The sequence below is a fragment of the Heteronotia binoei genome, chromosome 4 (assembly GCF_032191835.1).
Source record: "Heteronotia binoei isolate CCM8104 ecotype False Entrance Well chromosome 4, APGP_CSIRO_Hbin_v1, whole genome shotgun sequence".
In the NCBI taxonomy this organism is placed as follows: Eukaryota; Metazoa; Chordata; class Lepidosauria; order Squamata; family Gekkonidae; genus Heteronotia; species Heteronotia binoei.
In genome coordinates this window covers 39,780,856-39,804,797 of record NC_083226.1, presented here as the reverse complement: position 1 = coordinate 39,804,797, position 23,942 = coordinate 39,780,856, and the positions used below count along the sequence as shown (strand labels likewise).

General features: G+C 42.8%; 1 protein-coding gene across 1 annotated transcript in view; it reads right to left on the bottom strand.

Moving 5' to 3' along the window:
• SHOC1 (shortage in chiasmata 1) overlaps window positions 1-23,942 on the bottom strand; it is a 106,957-nt gene that overhangs the window by 7,941 nt on the left and 75,074 nt on the right. The window contains exons 15-23 of the mRNA XM_060236532.1: window positions 18,008-18,080; window positions 16,553-16,622; window positions 16,257-16,441; window positions 15,660-15,783; window positions 14,264-14,375; window positions 13,258-13,379; window positions 12,644-12,737; window positions 9,658-9,789; window positions 7,285-7,434 (exon numbers count right to left, since the gene is read on the bottom strand). Of these exons, the coding sequence (XP_060092515.1) occupies window positions 7,285-7,434; window positions 9,658-9,789; window positions 12,644-12,737; window positions 13,258-13,379; window positions 14,264-14,375; window positions 15,660-15,783; window positions 16,257-16,441; window positions 16,553-16,622; window positions 18,008-18,080 (1,062 nt within the window). The remainder of the gene's footprint in view (window positions 1-7,284; window positions 7,435-9,657; window positions 9,790-12,643; window positions 12,738-13,257; window positions 13,380-14,263; window positions 14,376-15,659; window positions 15,784-16,256; window positions 16,442-16,552; window positions 16,623-18,007; window positions 18,081-23,942) is intronic.

Sequence of the window (23,942 nt, the reverse complement as noted above, 5' to 3'; positions counted from 1 at the left end):
GGACTATACTTTTTTTTCTGCAAGACATAAGACCTTTTCTAGAATTGACATGTTGTGGGGAACTAGAGACTTAGGCCTTATAACAAAGAAGATAGATATTTTGCCTAAAATCGGTGCCGACCATAACCCAATAATGTGGATTACAAAATTGTCCAAAAGACTGAGAAGATGGAGACTGAATGAAGATTTGCTACAGAACAAAGAAACAGTGACTTTCCTAGGAAAAGAGACTAAGGAATTTTTCCAAATGAATGATAAAGAAGATATTGACTTCCAGACGGTCTGGGATACTTATAAAGCAGTAATGAGAGGGTTGTTGATTACATTGAACAACAAAGATAAAAGGGAAAAAGAAAAACAATTATTGGACATTCAAAATGAAATAAAGAAAAAAGAAGGTGCGTTGAGGAAAAGACCAGGGAAAAAGAAGATTCTAAGGGAAATATCAATATTACAAACTCAACTAAGACATTTACTAAACAAAGAAGTGGAATGGAACTTGAAAAGGTTTCAGCAGAAATCATTTGAAGGAGCAAATAAGACGGGGAAATACTTGGCGTGGCAGCTGAAAAAAAAGAGAGAAAACAAAACAATTAGTAGAATTGTAATAGATGGAAGAGATGTAGTTACTCAAGAGGGAATAAAAAGAGAATTTTTTAAGTACTATGCCAAGCTGTTTAAAGGTGCTGAAGTAAAGAGAAAAAAGATAGATGAATACTTACAGAAAATAAAAATTGAGCCTTTAACTGAAAATATGAGAAAAATTTTGAATGACCCAATCGAAAAAATAGAAATTGAAGCAGCAATTAATGTGATGAAGAATGATAAAGCTCCCGGGCCAGACGGTTATACAGCTAAATATTTTAAAATTTTTAAAGATGAATTAATACCAAAATTACAGAAGCTGATGAATGTAATAAGAGCTAAAGGGAAGGTACCAAATACATGGAAGGAAGCGGTTATTTCTTTGATACCTAAAGAAGAAAGAGACGTCACAAATGTGAAAAATTATAGACCAATTTCACTTTTGAACAATGATTATAAAATATTTACAAGAATTCTGGCGGAACGACTTAAGCAATATCTGATAAATTTTATAAAGGAGGACCAAGCTGGTTTTCTCCCCAAAAGACAAATAAGAGACAATATTAGAACTGTTGTAAATATTGTAGAATACTATGAAAGACATCCAGAAAAGGAAGTAGCACTATTCTTTGCGGATGCAGAAAAAGCATTTGACAATTTAAATTGGGACTTCATGTTTGCAGTGATGGAAAAAATGGAGCTTGGAGAAAGTTTTATAAGAATGATAAAGGCAATATATTTTGAACAAAGGGCAAGGTTGTGCATCAATGCAGATCTTACAGACGAAATGAAAATTAGTAAAGGTACTAGACAAGGCTGCCCGCTTTCGCCATTGTTGTTCATAATAACTCTTGAAATTTTACTGATGCAGATCCAAGATGAAAAAGATTTAGAAGGACTACAAATAAAAGGGTATACCTATAAATATAGAGCATTTGCGGATGATATAATGTTTATAAATGAAAATCCCTTACAAGCTACACCGTTGTTGTTAACGAGAATACAAGAGTTTGGGGAGTTGGCGGGACTTTACATAAACAAAGAAAAATCAAAAATTTTATGTAAGAATATGCAGAAAAATAGACAACAAGAACTACAAAGACTAACGGGTTGTGAAGTTACCTCTAAGGTAAAATACCTAGGGGTAGAGATAACAATGAAAAATATTGATCTGTTTAGGAACAACTATGAAAAGCTCTGGCGCAAAATAGAAGAAGATATGCTAAAGTGGAACAAGCTCAATTTGTCATTGTTGGGCAGAATAGCTGCAGTAAAAATGAATATCTTACCAAGGATTATGTATTTGTTTCAAACTATCCCCATTGTGAAAGATGCTAAGCAATTTGATAAATGGAGAAGAAAAATCTCGGAATTTGTGTGGGCCGGGAGGAAACCCAGAATTAAAATGAAAGTCCTGATAGATACAAAAGAGAGAGGTGGGTTTCAATTACCAGATTTGAAACTGTATCATGAAGCAATTTGTTTAGTATGGTTGAAAGAATGGATAACGTTATTAAATAAAAAACTTCTAGTGTTAGAAGGCCATGGGAAAAAAATTCGGCTGGCATGCCTACTTGTATTATGGGAAAAAGAAGATGGACGGTCTTTTCTCTCACCATTATATAAGGAGCAACTTACTAAATGTGTGGATAAAGTACAAGAAATATGGTGATGAGAGAAGACCTCTGTGGATAGTGCCGGCTGAAGTGATAAAGTTAACGGCCAAAACAGTTAAGGAAAAACAACTATCATACAACCAACTACTAAAAATACAAAGTGGGAAAATAGAAATGAAAACTGCAGAAGAATTGAACTATAAATATGATTGGTTTCAAATGCAACAAATAAAAAGCTTGATGGAGAATGATATCAAAGCTGAAGGAATAAGGAAAGAGCAAACAGAAATGGAAAGAGTTCTGCTTGGAGATAATGAGAAATTAATTTCAAAAGTGTACAAATTACTTTTACAATGGACTACAGAAGATGAAGTAGTGAAATCTCAAATGATAAAATGGGCAATTAATGTAAATAAAGAAATAAAAATGGAATCTTGGGAACATTTGTGGAAAAACTATGAAACTCGCAACATGTCATAGTATTAAAGAGAACTGTTTTAAGATGATGTATAGATGGTACATGACTCCAAAAAAATTAGCAAAGATGAACAATAAGATGCCAGATAGGTGTTGGAAATGTAAAAAGCATGAAGGCTCTTTCTACCATATGTGGTGGACTTGTGAAAGAGCTAAAATGTTTTGGCAGATGATTCAACAAGAGATATCTAAGATCCTAGGATATGAATTTAAAAAAGAAGCAGAGACATTTTTGCTGGGATTACAAATGGAGAATTTTCCAAAAGAAGATAGAACTTTAATATGGTACTTGCTCTCAGCTGCTAGGACATTGTATGCGCAGTTGTGGAAGCAAGAAAAAATACCAGAAAAGTGGGACTGGACTTTAAAAGTTATGTCATGGAGTGAAATGGATAAGCTAACAAGAAAATTAAGAGACTGCGATTTAGAACTCTTTAATCGGGAGTGGAAGAAATTCAGAAGATATGTAGAAAAAGAGTGGAAAATAAAAGGACACTGGACAATTTTTGAAGATTAAGACCTTTAAGACAAGAATATAACTTTTGAAGGGTTTTCTTTTTTTCTTTTTTTTTTCCCTTAATCAATTTTCGTTTTTTCTTGATAGTTAAAGGTACCTTTAATATCTGTTTTCTAAAAAATAACACTGGCAGGGGTCAATTATTGGGGGGTGGGGTGGGAGGAAAGTAAGATGTGGGGTAGAATGATGCTTTCATCTTAAGGCTTTTTTTTATAAGCTGTAGAAATAGTTCTACTACCATATGTTACTAATAAAATTGTTTATACACAAGAAACAGCCGGCGGAGGGAGTCGGGAGACCACTCCACTGGGGGATCCACACCCCGAAAGTGATGAAGGTGGCGCAGATAGAGCCAACAGAGCCAACAGGACAAAATAAATAGGCTGCATTATGCAGCACAGTTGAGAAAGTGCCTTATCCCATATACTGATGAAGTAAATACAGGATCTGAGAACAAAATTGCACTAGAAGACACAAACACAAAGCTCCCTTACACTGAATCAGTGCTTGGGTCCACCAAAGTCAGTATTGTCTACTCCAGTCACAAACACAAAGCTCCCTTACACTGAATCAGTGCTTGGGTCCACCAAAGTCAGTATTGTCACATAAGAGAAGCCCTGTTGGATCAGGCCAGTGGCCCATCCAGTCCAACACTCTGCGTCACATAAGAACATAAGAGAAGCCCTGTTGGATCAGGCCAGTGGCCCATCCAGTCCAACACTCTGCGTCACATAACAACATAAGAGAAGCCCTGTTGGATCAGGCCAGTGGCCCATCCAGTCCAACACTCTGCGTCACATAAGAACATAAGAGAAGCCCTGTTGGATCAGGCCAGTGGCCCATCCAGTCCAACACTCTGGATCACATAAGAACATAAGGAGGGAGGGAGGGAGGGAGGGAAGGAAGGAAGGAAGGAAGGAAGGAAGGAAGGAAGGAAGGAAGGAAGGAAGGAAGGAAGGAAGGAAGGAAGGAAGGAAGGAAGGAAAGGGAGGGAGGGAGGGAGGGAGAAAAGGAAGGGAGGGAAGAAGGGAAGAAAGGAAGGAGGGAGGAAGGGAGGAAGGAAGGAAGGAAGGCAGGAGGGAAGGCAGGAGGGAAGGCAGGAAGGAAGGAGGGAGGGAAGGAAGGCCACCCCCTCCCGCCAGCCCCCCCCCCGCTTTCGGCCCCCTTACCTACGGCGGCGGCGAGTCCAGCGGCGGCGGCGGCGAGTCCGGCGGCGGCGGCGAGTCCGGCGGCGGCGGAGAGGCCTTTCTGACGCCCTCCCGGGCCTCCGCCAGCACCGGGGGGGGGTGGTAGAGGCCGGGGAAGCGTCGGAAAGGCCCGCGGTGGTCGCTGGAGGCCCTCCAGCGACCAGCGCGGGCCTTTCCGACGCCCTCCCGGGCGGAGGAGCACCGGGGGTGGTGGTGGTAGAGGCCGGGGAAGCCTCGGAAAGGCCCGCGGTGGTCGCTGGAGGCCCTCCAGCGACCAGCGCGGACCTTTCTGACGCCCTCCCGGGTGGAGGAGCACCGGGGGGGGTGGTAGAGGCCGGGGAAGCATCGGAAAGGCCCGCGGTGGTCGCTGGAGGCCCTCCAGCGACCAGCGCGGGCCTTTCCGACGCCCTCCCGGGCGGAGGAGCACCGGGGGGGGGGTAGAGGCCGGGGAAGCGTCGGAAAGGCCCGCGGTGGTCGCTGGAGGCCCTCCAGCGACCAGCGCGGGCCTTTCCGACGCCCTCCCGGGCGGAGGAGCACCGGGGGTGGTGGTAGAGGCCAGGGAAGCCTCGGAAAGGCCCGCGGTGGTCGCTGGAGGCCCTCCAGCGACCAGCGCGGGCCTTTCCGACGCCCTCCCGGGCGGAGGAGCACCGGGGGGGGGGTAGAGGCCGGGGAAGCGTCGGAAAGGCCCGTGGTGGTCGCTGGAGGCCCTCCAGCGACCAGCGCGGGCCTTTCCGACGCCCTCCCCGGCGGAGGAGCACCGGGGGGGGGGGGGTAGAGGCCGGGGAAGCGTCGGAAAGGCCCGCGGTGGTCGCTGGAGGCCCTCCAGCGACCAGCGCGGGCCTTTCCGACGCCCTCCCGGGCGGAGGAGCACCGGGGGGGTAGAGGCCGGGGAAGCCTCGGAAAGGCCCGCGGTGGTCGCTGGAGGCCCTCCAGCGACCAGCGCGGGCCTTTCCGAGGCCCCCCCGGGCGGAGGAGCACCGGGGGGGGGTGGTAGAGGCCGGGGAAGCCTCGGAAAGGCCCGCGGTGGTCGCTGGAGGCCCTCCAGCGTCCAGCGCGGGCCTTTCCGACGCCCTTCCGGGCCTCCGCCGCCACCGCCGGGCCCCGTGCGCGGGCGGGGAAGGCGGCGAGTAAGGGAGGGAGCGTCCCTGCGCGTGCGCAGGGCGATCTGCGCACGCGCAGGGTCGCTCCCTCCCTCACTCGCCGCCTTCCCTGCCCGCGCGTGCGGCCCCCGGCTCTGTGGCTAGCTAAACCGGGACCTCTAATGGTCCCGGTATACCCAGCCCAGGAGCCGGGAATTGGGGGCCAGAACCGGGAAAGTCCCGGGAGACCGGGACGGTCTGGCCACCCTAGTGAAGGGTGTTCATCGTGGGGGAAGGAAGTCTTCCACTTCCTACATACCACAGGTCCCCATCCCCAGGCACCAAACTCATCCATCAAGGCCACTGGAGCCTAGCCCTAGCAGGGCATCATCAAGGATCTTGAAGCCTACTTCCCCAGATCTGTTCCTGCCCTGGGGCTCTCTGCAGAGGCAAAGGCATTGTTAGCAGCACTGCCCAGAGACACTAGCAGTTGCTAACACTCTCTGGAGAGACGGACTCTCCAGGAAGGAACACACAGCATCATGGAACAGACCTGCAACATTTCTTTTATACTGGCTCTTCTTTTTTTAAAAAGCTATATTGGTACTAGCCACCCTGTGTGCCATTGAGCTATGATCAATGTACAAGGACCAACATACAAGGAGGGAAAAAAGCATTCTAGGCTTGTTTCCTGTTCCTTGTTTGTTTATTTCAGAAGCACTCACAGAAAATAAGAAATGCACCATTCATAAGAAATGAATACTGTGTACAGTTCTGGTCACCGCACCTCAAAAAGGATATTACAGCATTGGAAAAAGTCCAGAAAAGGGCAACTAGAATGATTAAAGGTTTGGAACACTTTCCCTATGAAGAAAGGTTCAAACGCTTGGGGCTCTTTAGCTTGGAGAAACGTCGACTGCGGGGTGACATGATAGAGGTTTACAAGATTATGCATGGGATGGAGAAAGTAGAGAAAGAAGTCCTTTTCTCCCTTTCTCACAATACAAGAAATCGTGGGCATTCAATGAAATTGCTGAGCAGTCAGGTTAAAACTGATAAAAGGAAGTACTTCTTCATCCAAAGGGTGATTAAGGTGTGGAATTCACTGCCACAGGAGGTGGCGGCGGCTACAAGCATAGCCAGTTTTAAGAGGGGATTGGATAAAAATATGGAGCCATAGTATATATATATGTGTGTGTGTGTGTATATATGTATGTATGTATATAAACACACAAAGAGATATATTGGCCACTATGTGACACAGAGTGTTGGACTGGATGGGCCATTGGCCTGATCCAACATGGCTTCTCTGATGTTCTTACCATAACTGCAAAATGCAACTTTAATAATTTGTAAAAATGCTACTGTCTATTTAAAAAGTACTAGTAGTTCTCAGACATTAAGGAACACATTGTAAGACTATATGAAAAAATAGTAATTTTTTACAGTATTTACAATGTGTTCATTATTTTGGAACCCTTCACATAGCAACTCTAATGCATTCAGACTCTACGCAGCTTTTTTTTTTACATCAAGTCACAGCTGGTTTATGGCAACCTCAAAGAGCTTTCAAGGCAAGAGACATTCAGAGGTGGCTTGCCATTGCCTGCCTCTGCATCACAACCCTGGTATTTCTTGGTGGTCTCCCATCCAAGTGCTAGCTGGGGCCGATCCTGCTTAGCTTCTGAGATCTGATGAAATCAGGGTAGCTTGGGCTGATTAGCCTTCTGTTTTTGTTTAAACTGTAGTGAATTGTTATGTGCACATAAATGTATACAACACCCCCAATATACACACACACTTTTATACCCTACATATCAGACCTTTAAAACTTTTTCTGGCACTTCAGGCAGAAGTTCCTGAAGCTGGTCAAAAGTTGCCGACAGGAGCCACTCCAATGACAAACTCTTCTTTAACATGACTTGAGCCACGAGGGGGTTCACACACGGAAACGTAAGCAAGCACTTCTCTGGCTAGGAGGGCAAAAACCATTAGTTTTGTTATGTTTAAATTTTGCACTGACTTCAAAGTTGGTGGTCTCCAAATAATTAATGAAGATAAAATATTGTTGAGCCACCGTTCTCAGGAGCTAAGCACAGATTTAATTCACATCTAGACTACAATTTCCAGTAGGGAGAATCAGCTTGATTCCCTTCTCCGAGTCATGCTGACAGCACCTTCAATAAGACAGGACATAGCGAAAAGAATTGCTGTTACAATGTTGTCCTGTAAAACTGGAGTGTGTTGCTCCAACCATTAATCTTGAGGACTGTCTTGGATTCTTCCATTACACCTCAGTTTGGGGGGGGAGGTGTTTTTTGAGAGTGAATGTCTAATTCAAATGAAGTCATAAAGTTTAAGATCTACTTTTAGATCTTGTGTCAAGTGGGAGCAGAGCCAGATTAATAATTAGGTCAAGTAAGCACTGGCCTATGGGCCCCCACTCCTTTAGGGGTCCCGGGTGAGCTTCCCGCCTGATTTTGCCCTGCTTGCAGCCCTCCCAGCCTGCATGTGCAGCCAGCAACTGAGCTGCTCTTTGCCTGACTTGCCTGGTGCAGCTGCTGCTGACGTTGTCGCCACATTTGCCTCTCTCTGCCTCTTCCCCACAGCTTAGTAAAAGGGGCTTTTAAGAAGATGCCTGCAGTGTGCAGCGGGGCAGGCGCTCAGACTCTAAGATAATTTGCAAGGGAGCCCCCAAGATTTTGACTGCCTAGGGGCCTCCACAGGGTTTAATCCAGCATTGAGTGGGAGATCTGGATGCCAACCAATGCTCCATTCCCCACCCCCACCACTGACCAGAATATAATTTCTGTAATCTTAAAATAGGCAATGGGCAGTGCAAGACCCTGCAGGGCTCCAGACTGTTGCTGAGTGGGGCTTCTTGTGTTAATAAGTGGCCACTCATGCACAGTTTTCAGGGAGCACACTGATGGCAACCCTTCTGGCAAGAATGTTTCCAACCTTCCGGCCATTGAAAGAAGCAAGGCTTCACCTCTGCTGTTTGTGGTGCAGGAGGTAGGGGGAAGGCAGGAAGGAGGCTTGTCTGGCTACATGGGGCTTGCAGGGCTATGTGGGGCAGGGCGAGCTGGGTCCCCTTACAGCATGCCACATCAGGTGTAACCTCATGGGGTGGATGCAGGCAGTGGGAGCCCAAGGGCTACTTAAACAGGCCCACATGTGTTGCGTGCCCTCTGTTCTCGGCTCACTGTCTTCCCCACCCTCCCATGTTGGTTATGATTCATGTGTTGCTTAATTATGCTTTACAGTTGCAGCCTGGCAGTTTGGGCATTGGGACAGATCCTTTTGGGGAGGGGAGACTGGCCCTGTGCACCTGCCTTCTCAATTTTGGGAGCTCCCTTGAGGTGTGGAGGCACTCAGCTTCATGCCCAGGTGGGGGCTGCCGGCTGGCTTACACCACCAGTTGGCAAGGGGACCAGGCATAGGCCAGCACCCACAGTTTCCCAGGGGAGGGGAGACTGGCCCTGTGCACCTGCCTTCTCCATTTTGGGAGCTCCCTTGAGGTGTGGAGGCACTCAGCTTCATGCCCAGGTGGGGGCTGCCGGCTGGCTTACACCACCAGTTGGCAAGGGGACCAGGCATAGGCCAGCACCCACATGTGTCCCAGTTTCTTGCCACTCCACAGTTTAACTCCCAGCAAGTGAGCTGGGAAGGGGTTCATCGGATTGGCTTGGATCCGTCCCCATGTTGTGCCATTGCTCCTTTTGCCTGTATTCAAATAAATAGGCTGCTGCGATGCTTTTTGCCAGAGGATGGTTGTTTGTGTGTTTATTCCTTCCAACCCACCACCCCCTGACCCTCTTTGAACCTGCAAACAGCAGACAACCCCTCAAGTAGATCAGATTGCAAAAAAGAATGGTAGATTGCCATGTGAAGTGGGAAACTGTTGCCCTTCTCCAGTGGATCCACTCACAAGCGAAGCAGTCGCTTCTAAGGAATATGCATGTTTCTGTAGACCGCACATACATGCAAAGAGTAGCATCGGAAGGTGCCAAAGTAAGGAAGGGCAAATATGGAATGTCAATTTGGGCCTCCTTGTCCAAGGAACCATAAACTGGTGTTGACACAACCCAGAGATCTTTCTGGAACTATAACCAGAGTAAAACCCTAAATATAGTAAAAATTAAAAATATTGTATCTGTATACAAAAGGAACCCTGTACATTAAGACAAACAGACCTCTGATGGCAAGACAGAAAGCCAGGATTTGTCCAGCCACTCCTGAGGATGTCTTTTAGAAGTCTTCAAAACATAGTCGGCAATCTGACGAATCAGGAGTGCTGTCTCTTCAACTCCTGGTGTAAAAACCACCTAAAGGTGTTTTAACATTATAAATCCAGATAACATGAAAGGCACAGAAACAATCAGAGTCCTACAGCATCTTAAAGGCTATGGATAAAAATACATTTTATGGTGTTTTTCCACAGTTCTTTTTACCAGGCCTCAGATTCAGTGGGAGCTCACAGGAGCACAGCTCCTGAACCTTTCTGAGAGTTCCACCTCCTCCTTCTGAGAGTTCTACTTCCTTGTCCATTGAATAGTATGTGCAGCTGCATAACAATCCCTGAATTAGCTCCACCACCTATTTTTCTACAAAATGACTCCTGCTTTTTACTAACAGTTTCTAAAAACAGACACAATTTCTAGGATTTCAGTTTAAAGGGGAAGATTGGCATGATTGGCTGGAGAGGAAGAGGAGCCTCCTCTTTCACTGTTTTCCTCACCAGCTCCAATGGAGAAAAATTATGGGTGATTTTCAGCATGCGGGGACAAGAGTTAGATTTTAATTATTTATTTAGAATATTTATTTATCCACCTTTCTCCCAAGCATGTTGGGTCCCAAGGTATCCCCTCTACATGTGTCTCTCCTTTCAATCACATCTGCAGTGAATGTATTCTGTCAACAACAAAGGAAGAAGTCCAGAACTATGCCTACATTGGCACCCCAACCTAAATTTCTTGTGGCGTCATCTTTCATAACCTAGAGCCAGCTTTCTCAGATGCCTAAGCAATTATGCATGTTCACAATCTCAGCCTGTGTACAACAACATGCTGTGCAGAAGTTCAGTTTGATCCTAAAGGTTCTTGAATGAAATGGCAGAAAGAAGAACATAAGAAGACCAGTGGTCCATTCAATCTTGCATTCTGTCTCACACAGTGGCCAACCAGGTAGTATGGAAGGCCCACAACAGCACAAAGAAGCTAAGGCCTTCTCCTGATGTTGTCTCCTGTCCAGAGGTTTATTGTCTCAGATTGTGGTTTACTGTCTCAGACGCCATGACTAGCAGCTGCTGATTGGCCTATCCTCCATGAAATTGTCCTATCTTTTAATGCCAAAGTATTTCAGTCCCACTCCCACTGCTGCTATAAAAATGTAAAAAACAAAAAAGGCAGTATAAGGCATTTGTTTGTGTCCAATTTCTGAAATGACAGATGGCCAAGCAGAAAGGCTGATTTACAATTCCATTGCCCGCATTTTGTAATGGGCACAAGTTTTCAATCTAAGATGTTACAGGACACTTTTTTTTTACTACAACAGATGGAAACTTCTGATGAATAAAGTTTCTTGAACTGATCACAGCCTTTAACCATACGGATGAAAAGCTTTCAAAATATGTAAAAGCAAAATTGAGTTTCTTGAAACTAAGTCTTAACAACTAATGTGAAATTTTAGTTTTTTATTATTAAGAAAAATAACATTAAAACTTGAAAAAGGTGACTATCATTCTGTGAATACAGCAGGAAGAGGCAGAAGAGCCAAACTCCAGCAAAAAAAGAATTAGTCCAGGTGTCCCACTACTCCCCCCCAAAATGCCCTTTATCACACAAGGAGCCACAATTGCTGTGACAACTGGGAATAGCTACTTGGGGGGCTATAAATGGAGCATTTCAAGGAAAGTCCTGTTTTTGTTTTGTTTCTCTTACATTTGAAAAAAAATAAATATCTATATAAACCCCAGCATTTGGATGTAAAAAAGAATGAAAATATGCCTGAATAGGAAAAACTGGAAGAGGCGATTAAACAAAACAGTTTAAAGAAACCAAAAGAATATACGCAGTGGCCTTGCATACTGTGATGCCTGAGCTTGCTGACCTCTAGTGGCAATACAAAATTTGTTACTTCTCGTCAGAAGAGCATTTTTTTTTCAAGTGCCAATCCAGAATATTCCTATATAAAACAAAGGGTATCTACACAGCACAGAATACATTGCAGTGATCAGATGTACCACATCGAAACATACAGATTCAATCAACCACATGCATTAAAAAAGCAATCATTTCACAGACTTCACTGCAATGTTTGGTAATATTTAACTGAGTACATGAAGCACTAAATATTTTGCTTATGTTATAATGTTTTTTTCATCTTCCACATAAGGATTCTTAAAGTGATGCTCATTTGTTGTCATGTGCAATAGCTCCACAGAACATTTAATAGGGTGCTGTATTCCCATTATGATCTTGCATTACCCATCTCCATAGCAAAGGCTAAACTGAGCAGTGTGTTACTGACCTCTCTGGTATTTATCACAAGAGAACCAGCCAAGAAAGCCTGCCACCTTTCCCATACCCATGTTCGCATTAAAGCTGCCATAAATGTCTTGCTCTCCTCCTCAATGTGAAAAGGACAATTTGCTAGTCCATTTCAGCAAATGTCATTGAGCTCCTTGCTGTTGTGACACTTTGGCAGTCCCACAGAATGATCACCTTCTGAAATTTGTCCTTCCTTATGTCTCCTGCACTTCACTTCACTGCATATACTATATAACATTCATTTGACATTTCCAGATGTTGCTTTCTAGTTACAGCAGGTGTAATGGAGGAAGAGACCAAACTGCAGAACACTTTAAAATGGCCATGCAGCCAGGAAATGGTGGGACATTACCAGCCATCTTACCAACCTAACCTCAGATCATTCCATCAACACTGCCCATTACATCGACACTGCCCAAACTGGATAGGAGAGTCCCACAATTTCACCCAAAGCAAAAAAGAAAAAAAAATACCGTAAGCCCTGAAAAAAGGAGAGGAGGGAACAATACTGAAAACCCTGCAAAAACAAGGTTTTGATAGCAACATCCTCTGGATTCTTGGCAATAACCACGTGAATTAACAACAGCAATTCCAGACAAAATAGAGCAGCCAATGATTTTACCACAACTACCTTCACTTCAAAGTCTTCTGACTTCTGGGAAAATAGAATGAGCGCCGCATAAATTAAGGCCAGGTGATGCAAAGTCTTCCCAGCTAGGCTATACCTAAACAAAGCAGCATTTCAATTGTACTTATTCAGTATCTCTGTTCATAATCTCAAATAACTTTGAACATTAAATAGCCCCTTTAGATTTTGCAAAATCACTGTTACAGATAATTATACCTAATCTGAGGAGGCTAGATCATGGTGGTAGTGGGGAATGACATAGATTACACATGCATCCAATTAATTGTTGATTTAATATTTCTGGGTGTGGGGGGGATGACATACTTTAAGTTTTTTGCTTTCCTCCCTCTTCCTTCTCAAAGCGTACAAGGAATGAAAGTGAGAGATAAAATGTTCTCCCTATCTAAACCTGTTGAGAAAAATTTATTTAATCTGACAAAGGGAGCTTTGGCTCTCAAAAGTTTACACCCCAAAAATCTTGTGGGTCTTGCTACTGGACTTGAATCTAGCTGTTCATTTATGTAGCAATCCCAATGAACCTGAAACTATTATTACCTGCCTTTTTTCATCATGGTGAGAATTTATGCCTGCAAGATTAAACCAAGATCTGAACTTACTCAGAATTTAACCTTGCTTGAGAGTACAAAATAATCCAGCAGCAAGAGTATTGGAGTGAAAATAGCATCAGTCTTAATACAACATTGTCAGAGGACCTTTCATAATTGAGTTCTTCTATGTTCTGCAACAAAGTAAATATAAATAAATTATTCAAATAAATATATTACCAGCTTTTAATATTTATCATCAAAAATGCTTCAACCACAGGATTCATCTCCCAATTGACAAGTTACTTATTGCTTTGTACTTAATTTCCTTTCTGTAAAATGGGAATAATTCTATGCAGGGCTGGCCCTAGACTGTCTAGCACCCTAGGCAAGGCTAACTTCTGGCGCCCCTCCCCTGCACTGAAGATGTCACTGAGTCACATGTGGCACACAATTCAGTGCCCCCAGAAGGCCAGTGCTGCAGGCAGCCACCTAGTTTGCCTATTGGCAGGGCCTGCCCTGATTCTCTATTATAAAAGTCTGCCAAACCACAGGAGAATTGGCAACTGTATAATAAATGTTCATGTTTATTTTAGGACTCTAAAGTGCTGTGACCAACCAACCATACAGCTCTACAGAGGCTTTTTTCCTTTACTCGAAATGCTTTAGCTTGATGTTTCGCCAGTTTGTAATCATGCAGCCTTTAAAAGCCATGTTTTCATTAACATATCTCTAAGGTTTATCTCTTCACTTAGGTAATAATTTTCACTTTACAATGTACCATGTTCTAGCAAATTAAAATATACAAAAGTATTTATTAGATATATTACACAATACACTCACTCTAGCAACATGTATGATTTATTAGACAATTAATAAACAAGGTAGATGTTTGTTTATAAGCATGTTTGTTTATAAATAAGGTATTTTCTCCTGAAGTTAGTTTATAATTTTATTATTGATCTGTAGGCATTCTTAGCTCTACAAAGCTCAATGGGTGTAAAGGAAAGTGTTCTTCTATGTGGAACTGTGGTATGGACAAGGGTAAAATAAAATCTCCCCACAGGAATATGTTTACCTGCATAATGATTGCTGTGCATTCATCTATTGTTATCACAACATAACATTCTGTGCTCCCAAAGAACTGTAATGCTTCACAGCAGCTTCTCTCAATAAATGTAATATTGTACCTGCATAGATTAATCTCTGTTAGCAGACCACTTTTAGGCATTTTAGCACTGCATCGCTCCCCCCTGCTTCCCAATTCTAATATCCCTTCTTTGCCCATATCACCTAATACAGTGTCCCTGGAGCAAAATTTAATTATGATAGACAGTGGTAGATTTCTGATCATCCACAAATAAGTCGATTCTAGACCAAATCAAGCCTGAATTTGCTCTAGGAGCAAAAGGGCTAAACTGAGGCTATTGTACTTTGGTCACGTCATGAGAAGAAAAGCCTCACTGGAAAACTAAAAATGCTAGGAAAAGTTGAAGGCAGTAGTAAAAGACATAGACCCAACATGACGTGGGTTGACTCAATCAAGGAAGCCATGGCCTTCTGTTTGCAAGACCTGAGCAAGGTTGTTAATGAGGTCCTTATGTCATAGGGCTGCCTAAATCAGAAGTGACTTACACAAACCACACACATAGATTTCTAAATGGGACTATTTTCCCGGGGACGGGGGGTTGGACCAGGGCCATGGCACAGGGGCATAAGTTTCCCTTTTGCAGTGTGTTCTTGATCTAGCCCCTCCTCCCACATCCAAGCTGCTATTTGCCATGGAGAGGAAAAAACAGTTTAGATGCATGATTAGAAATTCAATTCTTTGTTGACTTGCACATAAAGAGAGGATCGGTGCTAGATCCAAAGCCAGATGAAGTTTATTAACAGAATCTGAGAAGTTCCTGGACCCAGTTCCTGGATTAGATCAATAATGCTTAACCACGCCAATCCCCAGGTGGGGGCAGGGGATCCCCCAGTTTGGAAGCCCTCCCTCCGCTTCAGGGTCATCAGAAAGCCGGGAGGGGGAGGGAAATGTCTGCTGGGCACTCCATTATTCCCTATGGAGACTGATTCCCATAGAGAATAATGAAGAATTGATCTGCGGGTAGCTGGGGCTCTGGAGGGGGGGCTGTTTTTTGAGGTAGAGGCACCAAATTTTTAGCATAGCATCTGTACCTCTCCTCAAAAGACACTTGGAATTTCAGAAAGATTGGACCAAGGAGTTCAATTCAATGAGCCCCAAAAGAAGGTGCCCCTATCCTTCTTTATTTCCAATGGAGGGAAGGCATTTAAATGATGTGTGGCCCCTTTAAATGTGATGGCCAGAACTCCCTTTGGAGTTCAATTATGATTGTCACAACCTTTTTCCTGGCTCCACCCCCAAAGTCTCCTGGCTCCACTTCCAAAGTCCCCAGATAGTTCTTCCATTGGACTTGGCAACCCTAATTTAGCAGATATATCTCCCTTACTTGGACTCCAGTAACTGAAGGAGTTCTGGAGTGTTGAGTAGTCCCTCGGTTGTCATGAAAACATATGGAATTTGCACCTCAAGAAGGATATGTCCAAAATCATCTGGAGAAACGTCTTCTAAAGCTAAATAAAACACAAGCTTCACAAGGTATAGTAAAATATTATTATTACTACTACCTAACTTTTGTTTAGTATCACTACTGGTATTCTGGGCCCTACACAAAAGCACAAAAGTGACACAACCTCACTCTGCAGAGCATATGAACAGGCGATAATTTTAGTTATATAAAGAGATTCATCATTTAAAAAAAATTATACATTTTGTATTTCTAACATTTTACTTCTGAGGTGGAGATATGAGCAGTCACTAACAATATCTTTCAAGTGGGGTTGCTTTTATATCTGTCATGAGCGTTCAATGAATTTTTCATTATAGGATAAGTAGGTAGCATCTTGGGATGTGTTAAGTTTTAACTGGGAACCAATTATATGTAACCATTTAAAATTAAAATTATATTAGATCACTTTTTATGACATAAAGCAAACCTTCTGTTGATTTTCCCCCTATACTGTTTCTACTTCAGAAATTCACATACCAATTCCAGCTGTTTCTGGGATAGCTGTTATGAAAGTTATATAAGAAATGTTCAGATTTTTGCAAAGATTAATCCAACAGGAATTTTTTGAATAGTTATATTCCACTACTAATGAAAAATTATTCCAAGGAAAATCAGGTCCAATATGCTGATCATACACAATCACACAGGAACATCTCTCCAATCTAAAAATGAATCACAGGAATTAAGAAAAAACAAGTTTTAATATGTTTAACCTCAGTTGTGCCACAGTAACTGTTTTTGTAAAAACTGTAGTATTTCTAAAATGTGCCTACCTACTTATTATATTTTTGCTCTCTAGCAAAGCTCCTTTTTTTTGAGAATTCACATATGCTACTTCCAGACCTGTTCAATGACAAAGAGATATTGAGATATATTATAAAAGAACCATTTGCAGCTCTGAAAAGCAGGAAATGTCTGGCAACCAATCTCTTTATCGGGAAAAGAGTCTGTCAGCTTTTATCACATGACAGAGAGATATAATCAAAACTAATAATCAAATAAATGATATATGAGTCAGAATACGAAAGTTATTTTAGGTATGTAGTGGTTGGAATGTCAGACTAGGCTCTGAGAAACCAAGATTCACATCACCACTCTCTAGGGTTGCCAAGTCCCCCACGGCCTCTGGTGGAGGACTTTTTTCACGTGCATGGTGCAATGGCGTCACTCATAAGTGATGTCATCACGCTGGCAATGTCATGCACCGGCCGCTCTAGGAGCTTGCAGGAAAACTCTATGGTTTCCCCAGACGCTTTAGCAATTTGGGAGAAAAACTCTATGGTACCTCTTACAATGGTGATGTCAGGAGGGGATCCCTCCGCTGGCCCACTGTGGGTTGGTGGACTGGGGACCTCCAAAGCGGAAGAACCCCTGCCCCATCTGGGAGCTTGGCAGCCCTGCCACTCTGCCATGGAAGCTTGTTACACACATTCAGCCTAACCTACCTCACAGGGGTGTTGTGTGGATAAAATCAAGGTGAGGAAGTAACCTGCTTGGGGTCCCCATTATAGAGAAAGGCAAAGTATAAATGAAGTAAATAAATAAATACTTGAGGATTCCCAATGAAATCCTGAATTATTTCCTTTACTCCCCCCCAATGTAAACCATTTTTATAGATGTAAATATAGCTTCCAAAGTAATGTGAATTATTTATTGATTGATATACTTGCCTTGTTTCTGTCTAAGAAATAAACGTTCTATAGGTCAGAGGAAATAATCCTGTCCCTTTTTGTCCCAGGAAAAGTCTTTAAGAGATCCCTTTTCAACAGGAAATGCTAGAAACCACATCTGGTGTCTTGCGTATACAAAGGGGGAGGTGGTGCATCTCTTGATAGCAAGTCCTCCTGCGACTTGCAAGTCCCTACAACTGCTTGCTTGTTGAGCCCCTCTTCCTTCATTCAAGGCATTTTTGCAAAGCTGAGAGGGAACCCCACCCTAGTGTTGCCAACTCCAGGTTGGGACATTCCTGGAGATTTGGAGGTGAAGCCTGGGGAAGGCAGAGTTTGGGAAGGGGAGGGACCTCAGCAGGGTACTATGCCATAGAGTCCACTTTCTAAAGCAGCCATTTTCTCCAGGGAAACTGTTCTCTGTTGTCTGGAAATCAGTCATAATTCTGCAAGATCTCTAGACTCCACCTGGGGGTGGCAACCCTACTTCCTCCACCCCCATAATCTAACCAAAGGACAAGATCTCCACCAGCCCCGACATGTATGAAATGTGATATTTACCTTGCACTGTACTAATGGCGTTGATTAGGGCAGCTGTTTCATCACCATAATCCATTCTTGTCACGATGACTACCTGACCCATATCACAACAGAGAGAATGTTTCTTTCTAAAACTATCCTATCTGTATTTGCTATTTTATAAAAGCTACAACATTAATTTCAGGTATCTGTAGATTATTAACAGGAATAAAGAACTAATCATTAGAAGCAAAGATAGTTTAGAACTTGGTCATTACATTATATAAATACAGACAAATGAGAAGCAAGATGGAGAAAAAACAATTAGAAAAACTTGTTCTAAATTTCAAACTCAAAGCCATGTTTCATACATCTTTGGGTCCCGCACTGGGTGACTTGTATGGCTAATGTGACAAAAGCCTAACAATATCCACCTGCAAAGATGTTGAAGTGCTAGCAAAAATAAAAAAAGGAGGGAAGGAGGGAGAAGAGGATAGTTCTTGGCCAGATGCCCGGGGAGCTACCAGATTCTGAGCAATTCTGTTCATGCCCCTGCGGCTCAACTTGTTCTCTTGGGTGAAGAACCAGCTCTGCATGGCAAGCAAGACTGTCTGGCATGCTGCCGTTTGGTATGTGTGCCAAGGGCACATAGCCTTCATATGTTATTTACCTTATTCTGCTCATTCTGCCTTTGCCAGAAACCAGGGCTATAGAAATCTTTGGTGCTTCTGCTTCAGTGCACCAGGAAAGCTCTAATACAAAAGCTTGTGACATGGTGGTTCTTGGCAGCAACATCTCTTAGTTGAACATGGAGTTAAAACGACCATGGGAAGGACAAATATGCCGGCTAAGAGGATTCCATTCCAAGGGCAGGCTGGAGCCCTCCTCAATCACCAGAACATCTCATAGGGAAGCATCCCTAGCTTGACAATTCATGCTCCATTCAAATTCTGTGTGATAATCCCAGCAATAAAACCTAACATTGGCTTTATTTAGCAGGGCCGCAGAGAGTCACCATGGGTTCCTGGACAAAGACACCATCTGTGCCTCCCATATAATCCTGATCCAAATTTATTATAAAAACAAATAACTTTGATGGATCTTATCACACATCTGTATTAACAAAAGGATCTGCGTGTCCATCTGTCTGCCCATTTTCGGCAGGCATAGTTTATCAGAAAATGAAATTAGTATCTCAAAATTGGCCACCAACTTCAGGATGATCACGGGAATGAAAGGAACTGGAGTATCCCAGCCCCAGTTATCTCCAGACCTTCCCACGCTATTTGCAATGGAAACTAAGCTTGTGTAGTGGTTAAAATGTTGGATTAGGAACTGGGAAACCCAGGTTCAGATCCCCACTCTGCCGTGGAAGCTTACTGGGTGATTTAGGGCTCATCACACACTCTCAGCCTAACCTACTTCATGGGTTGTTACGAAGGTAAAACAGAGGTGACAAGAATGATGTAAGCCACTTTGGGCCCCCTTTGGGAAGAAAGGCAGGGTACAAATAAAGCAAATATATATTCTAACGTCTGATCCTCATTTGTTACCAGTAAAGCAGATTAACAGTCTATTATTATGCATGCAAAGGATGGAGGGAGGGGAAGCATACTTTCACTACACTGACAGATTATGGAAAAATATTAGCTCCCCCAACTGTTCATAGTTTTAACAAAGGCTTGTTGCTATACTTGTATTAAATATGTTGTGAGTTGCCATGACAGACAGATGAAGAGTTGAGACTGAAAAAGAAGGGGGGGGGGGAGAAAAATTAGAAGTGGGGGTTGCCAAACGGCAGATCATTAAAGGAAGAGACCAAAACCAAGGAGGAAAGTGTGGGAAAGAGTTAGGGAAATGTAGGAAAAGACAATGAAAGGGCAGTTTTATATATATACAGTATGTCACAGAAGTGAGTACACTCCCTCACATTTTGTAAATATTTAAGTATATCTTTTCATGTGACAACACCGAAGAAATGACACTTGGCTACAATGTAATGTAGTGAGTCTAAAGCTTGTATAACAGTGTAAATGTGCTGTCCCCTCAAAATTATGCAACACACAGCTATTAATGTCTAAACTGCTGGCAACAAAAGTGAGTACATCCCGAAGTGATAATGTCCAAATGGGGCTGTGACAGTAATGAACGGGTTAACAAGAAAACTAAGGATGCATAGAGCCTGCATCAGGTGATCTGAGGGTGGGGCCAGAGTGCTCGGAACTCTCAGAGGTGATTGACAGCTAACGGCTGGGGGCAGTTAGTGTCAGACAGAGTCTGGGGGAGACTGCTGAAGAGAGCAGTTGGTCTGAAAAGTTGCTGAGACAGTAGCTGAGGAGAGTCTTCGAGAGAAGCAAAGCTCACTGTTCACTCTATTTAGACAGCCACGGGGCTGTGTGTGACTAGAGAAGAGTCACAGTAAAAGACCTGAGAGGTCACAGACACAGAAACACTTCTCTTAAGAACTAAAGAGGTGGGGGGCGTGGCGTCGCACGCATAGGGAATGGACGCCTGAAAACAGAGCTCCTTACTTACCCCTGCCAAATCCACTTAAGCAAGCGCCCAGCGTTGTTGTTTGTTTTCTTTTTTTTCTTTAATTAGTATGGGAACAGTAGATGGTCAAAAATCCAGATCAAAAAGAAACTCAAGGAACTCTGTTAAAGACTATTTTCCCAAAAAGCCTAAGGCTAAGGCCTCAGGAAAAGCAAGCAGCCCTGCAAGCAAGATGGCGTCGGGAGAAGGGGAAAACACAGCAGCAGACCTAGCTTCATTTCGTTCTGAGGTAATGGAGGCTTTTCAAAAACTGGAAAAAAATATGACTGACAAAATATCTGCCATGATCCAGCCCCTTTCTGCTCAGTTGGAGGGTTTCAAAACGTCCTTAGAGAAGGTGGCAGAGACTGCAGATTCTGCTTTTAACATGGCATGTGCTGTGCAGGAGGACACTCAGTATTTTTATAAAAGAGATGAATGGGCCACTGATAAAATTATTGCACTTGAGAACCAACTGAAAATGGGGAATGTTAAAATTCGCGGGCTCCCCGAGAACTCTGCCTCTCCCTCTGACCTAAAATCTCTTATAGCCTCCTGGCTATCAAAGGCATTGGGTTTTTCTGAATCTGATCTTTGTGCCCTGGAGGCTGCATATAGAATTGGCCCTTTGCGCACACAGAAAACTTCGTTGCCTAGGGACATTTTAGTCCGTTTCTCTTCTGCCTCAGTTAAATCCAAGCTGCTGCAAAAAGCCCGGGCTATAAATCCACTTCTGCTAGGAGATTACAACATCCAAATTCTACAGGATTTGTCTTCTGAAACCTTGCAAAGGCGGAAAATTTTGAAGCCAATTATTGAAATCCTGAACAGGGAAAACATCAGATATCGATGGGTTGCTTCGTACAAGCTGCAAGTTACTGTACAGGATCGGTCGTTTGTCGCTGGAGGCCTTGACTCAGGCCTAAGCATGCTGAGAGATTTGAATCTTCCTGTTCCCACCGGCCTTATAGAAGCTGTCTCACATGTTCACTCAATAACTTCAGACACTAGATGGCGTCGTGTGCCTATGAACCGTCCTGATCGGCCTGTTTCTCCTAGAAGCTAAACGCTGGAACTGTTGCTATGCAGAAATCTTCCCTTTTTTGTGTGGATTCTTGACGTCCCCCCTTTTTTTTTTTTTTCCCCCCCCTGACATATAAGCTTTGCCTACTGAACTGCTGACTTATAAGCTTTGCCTACGTGTAACTCTGTCACGGCTTAGAAATATGCTGATGATTGTTTCGTGCCTATGAAGCAATGTTTATATACGAAATTGGGGGGTCCCCCCCCCCTTTTTTTTTTTTGGTTATTTATATCTTTTGAACACAATGTTATGAATGTGAGGGAGTTATTAATTCAAATCAACTCATTAAAGGAAATCTTCTTGGTTGATTGGGTATGCATGATTGGAAGAATGGGGTGACTTGGAATATATGGTTTGAGTAGGAGCTGGAATGGGGAGGCTGGGTGTTGAGTGAGGGAGTGGGAGAGAGGGAGGGAGAGAGAGTGAGTGAGGGGGGGTAGATCAGAGTGAGAAACTTGAATAGTATGATTAGGGTTTTATATCAATATATTTCTTTCTACTATGAGTTAATGAATTGTCAGGACCTTTTCCCTTCCTGTGTGAATTGTTGAATGGAAATGAATCTGTGAGACAGAGGGTGGGTAGGGAATGTATGTGTGTGTCAGTTTGTGCCTTATGCTACTATGAAGGTTTGGAAACTTGTTTCCCTCACCATCATATCTCCCTACATAGGCTTATAAGTGGCTGAAGGATAGTTGGTGGGGAGTGTTTGGGGAGACCAGTATTTAATAGCGTTCATAGTTCTGTTTAAAGTTTCATTGTATTTTTATCATAGTGTCTTAAGTCTTACAATAACTTTGTGATCGAGATCTGATGCTGTTACACATGGTATATTAGTTTGCCTGTAATTATCTTTAATTCACTAACCTGAGTTGGTAAAAGGCACAGGTTTTATTATATGTGGCTTTCTAGGCATTTTAGCCTTGACTCGATCAGCTTTGTTTGGCCTTTCATTATAAACTTTCTATACATTCGGCTCTGTTATTCTGTTTATAAATTTTATTTTTGCTGGGTTGATAGTGTTAAATATAAGCATTTTTGGCAGAGAGGGAGAATGGAGAACTTCAGTTTTTTTTAATTAGCTCCATTTGGTAGTTGTTGCTAGTTGTGTGGTGTCTTCAGTAACGAAGACTTCCGCTTCAAATTTATCCTTTTAAGTAAATAGTTGTTGTTTTCCCAAGTTTGGGTTAACAGAGTTGGAGGGTGAGTTAGTGGCTAGTGTCTGTTAATGCTAGACCACTGGTGTTGGTTATGGTTTTTTGTTTGTGTTACGGGCAGCATAACTGTATTGAATTATTATGGATTTAGTTGGAAGTTTTTTAAAGCCTTTGATCTGAAATCTGTCCTCATACCTTTGAAATTTGATCTACAGGATTCGCCTCTAGCTATCCTGGTGGCACCTGGGTTCAAAGCTATGAATTGCAATAATTTTGATAACCTTGGTTATTTCCTCTTTCAATTATGGCAGAGTGCCACTTGAAATTTCTATCTCTAAACTGTAATGGGCTAAATAATTTAATTAAGAAAAAACGGGTTGCCTCTGCCATCTCTCATCAGAAACCAGATATAGTTTTTTTGCAAGAAACTCACCTTAAGGGTAACCAGCCCAAGGTCTTCCAGTCAAAATTTTTTGCTCATCAATTTCAAGCTTACGGGTCCTCCAAAGCAAGAGGTGTGGCCATCTTAATAGGTAAATCAGTCCAATTCACTTTTGAAAATTCCTTAATTGACCCTAGGGGTCGGTATATTTTTATCAATGGGGTCTTTAATGGTAGCCCTTATACTCTGGCATCGGTGTATGCTCCAAATGATGGACAAATTGCATTTATTAAAGATACGTTGTCACAACTTCAAACTTTTCATAAAGGGCCCATTATTTTGGGAGGAGATCTCAACTATGTTGTCAATCCTTCTTTAGATAGATCTCAAAAAAGCCTGCTACCTCTATCTGCCAATAAATGGTCTCAATCAAAAGATTCGAATGGCCAAAATGATTTAGCTCAAATCTTTCAATCCTATAATCTGTCAGACATTTGGAGAAGCAGGCATCCAAAAGAAAGAGACTATACCTTCTTTTCTTCTCGTCATCAAACTTATTCCAGAATAGATTTTCTTTTAGTTTCGGATTCTATTTCTAACCTTTTTTTTAAAGTAGACATTGGCCCAATGATTTGGTCTGATCATGCATGGTTGGAAGGTTATATGTCAGGAATCACTGAAAGATCTTTTTCTTTTAATTGGAGATTGGATAGTAAACTTCTGTCTATGAAATCGGTTACAGATTCCATTGAAAAAGACATTAAAGAATTTTTTCAATTCAATACTGAGTGTGGAGTACCTCAGCATATAGTTTGGGACTCG